Below are 3292 nucleotides of genomic sequence, written 5' to 3'. Positions count from 1 at the left end.
CATAAGTTGTACAAGTATAAGTTGTCGGTGTATATAGGTTTATATTGATGTTAGGATGTTACCGTGTAACTGAAACAAAGGCTGGTTGCTGTTAAACAGTGTTTCTGCCGTATTTATGCTCTTTGGCCAGGGGTGCCCAATCCTAGTCCTCGAGAGCTACTGTCCTGCAGCTTTTAGATTCATCCTTGTTCCAACACACCTGAATCAAATGAATGTCTTGTTATCAGGCCTTTGCCAAACTTGATGGCATGCTGAAGAGGTCATCAAACCATTTGATTCAGCTGTGTTGGAGTAGGGATGCATCTAAAAGCTGCAGGACAGTAGCTCTCGAGGACTAGGATTGGGCACCCCTGTCTTTGGCAGTAAGCTTTTGTCGGCCCCCTAGTGGTTGCTGCACATAGCAGGAAATGTGTTTCGATTTACTGTTTTTCTGTGCTTTTTGTGATGTTGTTTTACATTGTAGGAGCTACAATTGCTGGTACCATCAGAAGACACCTGTTGAGTGTGTTTTGTCTTCTGCAGGTACGTGAGCTTGTTAACAGTCATTTTGTCTGCAAAGCACAAGCAAGTGAAAATGTAATGCGCTACTGTTAAGTTGTCCACTAGAGGGAAATGTTTAGCCGGTGATACTTCTGTTATCCTCTTATTTTGTTTTATACGGTTGTGAAATGTATTTTTATAAGTGATAAGATTTCTTTTTGTATACAAGTATGGTGTGACAGACAGTAAAATGGGAGAAATTATTGTTTTCCATCTTTTCTTTATTAAAAAAAGTTAATTGTAAGTCTGTCAACACAGCGCGCGTTTGCACTGTGAGGGAGCTACAATTGCTGGTACCATCAGAAGACACCTGTTGAGTGTGTTTTATCTTCTGCAGGAATAAACTGTGAAAAGCCAACCTTTCTGAGCGTCTGTGATTCATGAAGAACGGAAGCGTTACACTGGTGCCGTGACCATTCGGATCTTCAGATCAGCTTGATGCTCATCGCCGTGGCTGCTGTTCTGCTCCCCTGCTGTTCACAAGTTGAATGTGGGTTGTTGTAACCAAGTGAGTTTAGACAAAAAAAAAAAAAAAAAAAATCCCCCAAAAACAAACAAAAAAGGTGAGGGGTGTGATTGAAATAAGACAAAGGTAAAAGTGCCTGTGTTTTGATGTACAACGTGTGGTTATACGCTCGAATTGTTTAGACATCATTATTATTATTATTTTTCTTTCCCTCGTTTTGCTGCTATTATACTGTTATTTCTCTTATTTTTATCTGTTTTTTTTCTCTCCCTAACGGAGTGCACGTGTAGGTATTATCTTAAGTGTGTGACTTGAGGATGGATAAATTTGTCACTCCAGTACTACCTAAGGGTAGAGGTGCCGGACTAGTTCATGCAGTTGACACCAATAATGTCACACAGTTTGGTCCTGTGAGCAGTGACACTGGGCTAGGCCAAAGCCCGAGTTTTATTCCCATCGGTAGGGGTATGGGTGATTTGCCTCAAGTTTCCACTCCAATTAGAGACAGCAATGCTGTACACGGCTTTACTGACATGGTTGAGCAAATAGGAGCCCAGATTGTTACTAAACTGTTGTCAGCTGGTGTTGTGAATCTGACTGGTGACTCTAAGACTCAAACTGAGCAATGTAACAGTACCGCTCGAGATGTACCACATGTAACTGTTCATGTTAAGCCCAATAAGGAGCTTCAAATTTTTAGGGGTGATGGCACAGACAGATGTTCAGTTCAGGAATGGATTGACATGGCAACGACTTATCTGTGGAAGCAAGAGGTCCCCATTGATGGCCAGGCTGACGAAATTATTAGCCATTTAATGGGGAAGGCCAGAGATGTGGTCAGAGTGGCTCTTCGTAGTGACCCAGGTCTTGATGTCAAACAGAAACCTGATCTGGTCTTTGGTGTCCTTCGCCATTATTTCAGTGACTCTTCATCGTGCCTCCCTCTTGGTGACTTCTATGCAACACTCCCTACCAGAGGTGAAAACCCAGTAGATTATTGGATAAGACTGAACAAGGCTGCTGAACTGGCCATAGAGGGGCTACGCAGACTGGGGCAGACAGCGACCCCTTTAACCCATGAAGTAGCATGTATGTTCGTGAAACATTGCCCTGACCCTGAGTTGTCTTATGTCTTCAAGTGCAAGCCTGTCCATGAGTGGACTGCTCGGGACTTACAACAAAGGATTGATGATTATCAGAGGGAGGTGAGAGCTAATGGCAGAGCGAGCGGCGCTGCACAGTTGAAGGGCTGTAATTCTACGATCACTGCCGTGCACCCGAACGCCTCACCTGCAGCTGCTGCGCCGGAGGGATGCTCCCGAAGCTTCTTGCCCCCGTCCTCAGGTTTTCAGGGGTTGGTGAACTCGTTCCCCTCCACCACAACACGAGAGCCCCTCATCGGTAGCCCGCGTTTGTCCCCTTCGACTGCGGTGAGCCAAAATCTTCAACAGTCAGAGGAAAGGCTCATGGGTCAGATGGTGGATATGTTTCAGGCCATGATGGAGAGAATGCAGCACCACAACACTCAGAGACCTAGGAGAGGGGCATTTAATCAGTTCTCACGAAAAGGACGGAGGAGAGAGGATGCCTGCAGAGTCTGCAGTGATCTGAGACATACCACAGCATCACACTGCCTATCTGATAAACTGTGCTTTTCATGCTTTGCTCCTGGCCATGTTCGGTTGTCCTGCCCGGCTAGTACTTCTACCCAGGTCCAGCCAGAGGGAAACTAGCCGACCTGTATTCGGTGGGAGGCAGTGCAGGTATTACGGGAAACTCCCAAACTGTTGATATCTGTGATGCGGAGTCAGTGTATGAAGAGGCCAGACGAAAATGCAAAGATTCTGAAGTTATTTTTCAAAACATTCACAAAGTCGGCAATAGTGACAGTCTTCTACACTCCGGTCACTTTTGGTGGGTTTTTGAAAATGGGTGGTATGCTGGACGGTGGTTCCATGACCTGCAGCATGAATGAAGCAGCCGAGGTGACGCTGCGTGAGTCTGGACTGATAACTGATCAAGATGTTATCAAAGTGGATGTGACTCTTGTTGGATGTGGAGGACTACGTGTAAAGCCTAAGTATGCCCTCAATGTGGAGATGGAGGTGTATGGCTGCAGAATGATAGTTCCCATCCTGGTGGTTCAAGGGCAGCTTGATGACTTGATACTGGGGACGAACGTCATAAAGCACATATTACACCAGTCTAAACGTTGTGAGCCCTACTGGAACACGGTCTCTAGTAATTGCTCTAAGACCAACCTTGAGACTGAAAATTTTCAGTCGA

The 3292-nt window shown here is 45.4% G+C and overlaps 1 protein-coding gene across 1 annotated transcript; it reads left to right on the top strand.

The window, feature by feature from the left end:
• The first annotated feature begins 422 nt into the window (after window positions 1-422).
• LOC112847712 (uncharacterized) lies at window positions 423-2739 on the top strand. The gene is made up of 2 exons (XM_025909963.1): window positions 423-522; window positions 878-2739. Exon 2 carries the CDS (start codon window positions 1324-1326, stop codon window positions 2737-2739), a length of 1416 nt encoding a protein of 471 aa, XP_025765748.1. The 5' UTR covers window positions 423-522; window positions 878-1323.
• The last annotated feature ends 553 nt before the right edge of the window (window positions 2740-3292 follow it).

This window comes from Oreochromis niloticus, linkage group LG8 (genome assembly GCF_001858045.2).
Source record: "Oreochromis niloticus isolate F11D_XX linkage group LG8, O_niloticus_UMD_NMBU, whole genome shotgun sequence".
NCBI classification, from domain to species: domain Eukaryota; kingdom Metazoa; phylum Chordata; class Actinopteri; order Cichliformes; family Cichlidae; genus Oreochromis; species Oreochromis niloticus.
Note: the sequence above shows the minus strand (reverse complement) of the source record. Positions and strands in the feature narration are given on the sequence as shown.

Bases quoted from the DNA above. Each gene is read 5' to 3' on its own strand.
- LOC112847712 (XM_025909963.1), top strand. From the start codon at position 1,324: ATGGATAAATTTGTCACTCCAGTACTACCTAAGGGTAGAGGTGCCGGA.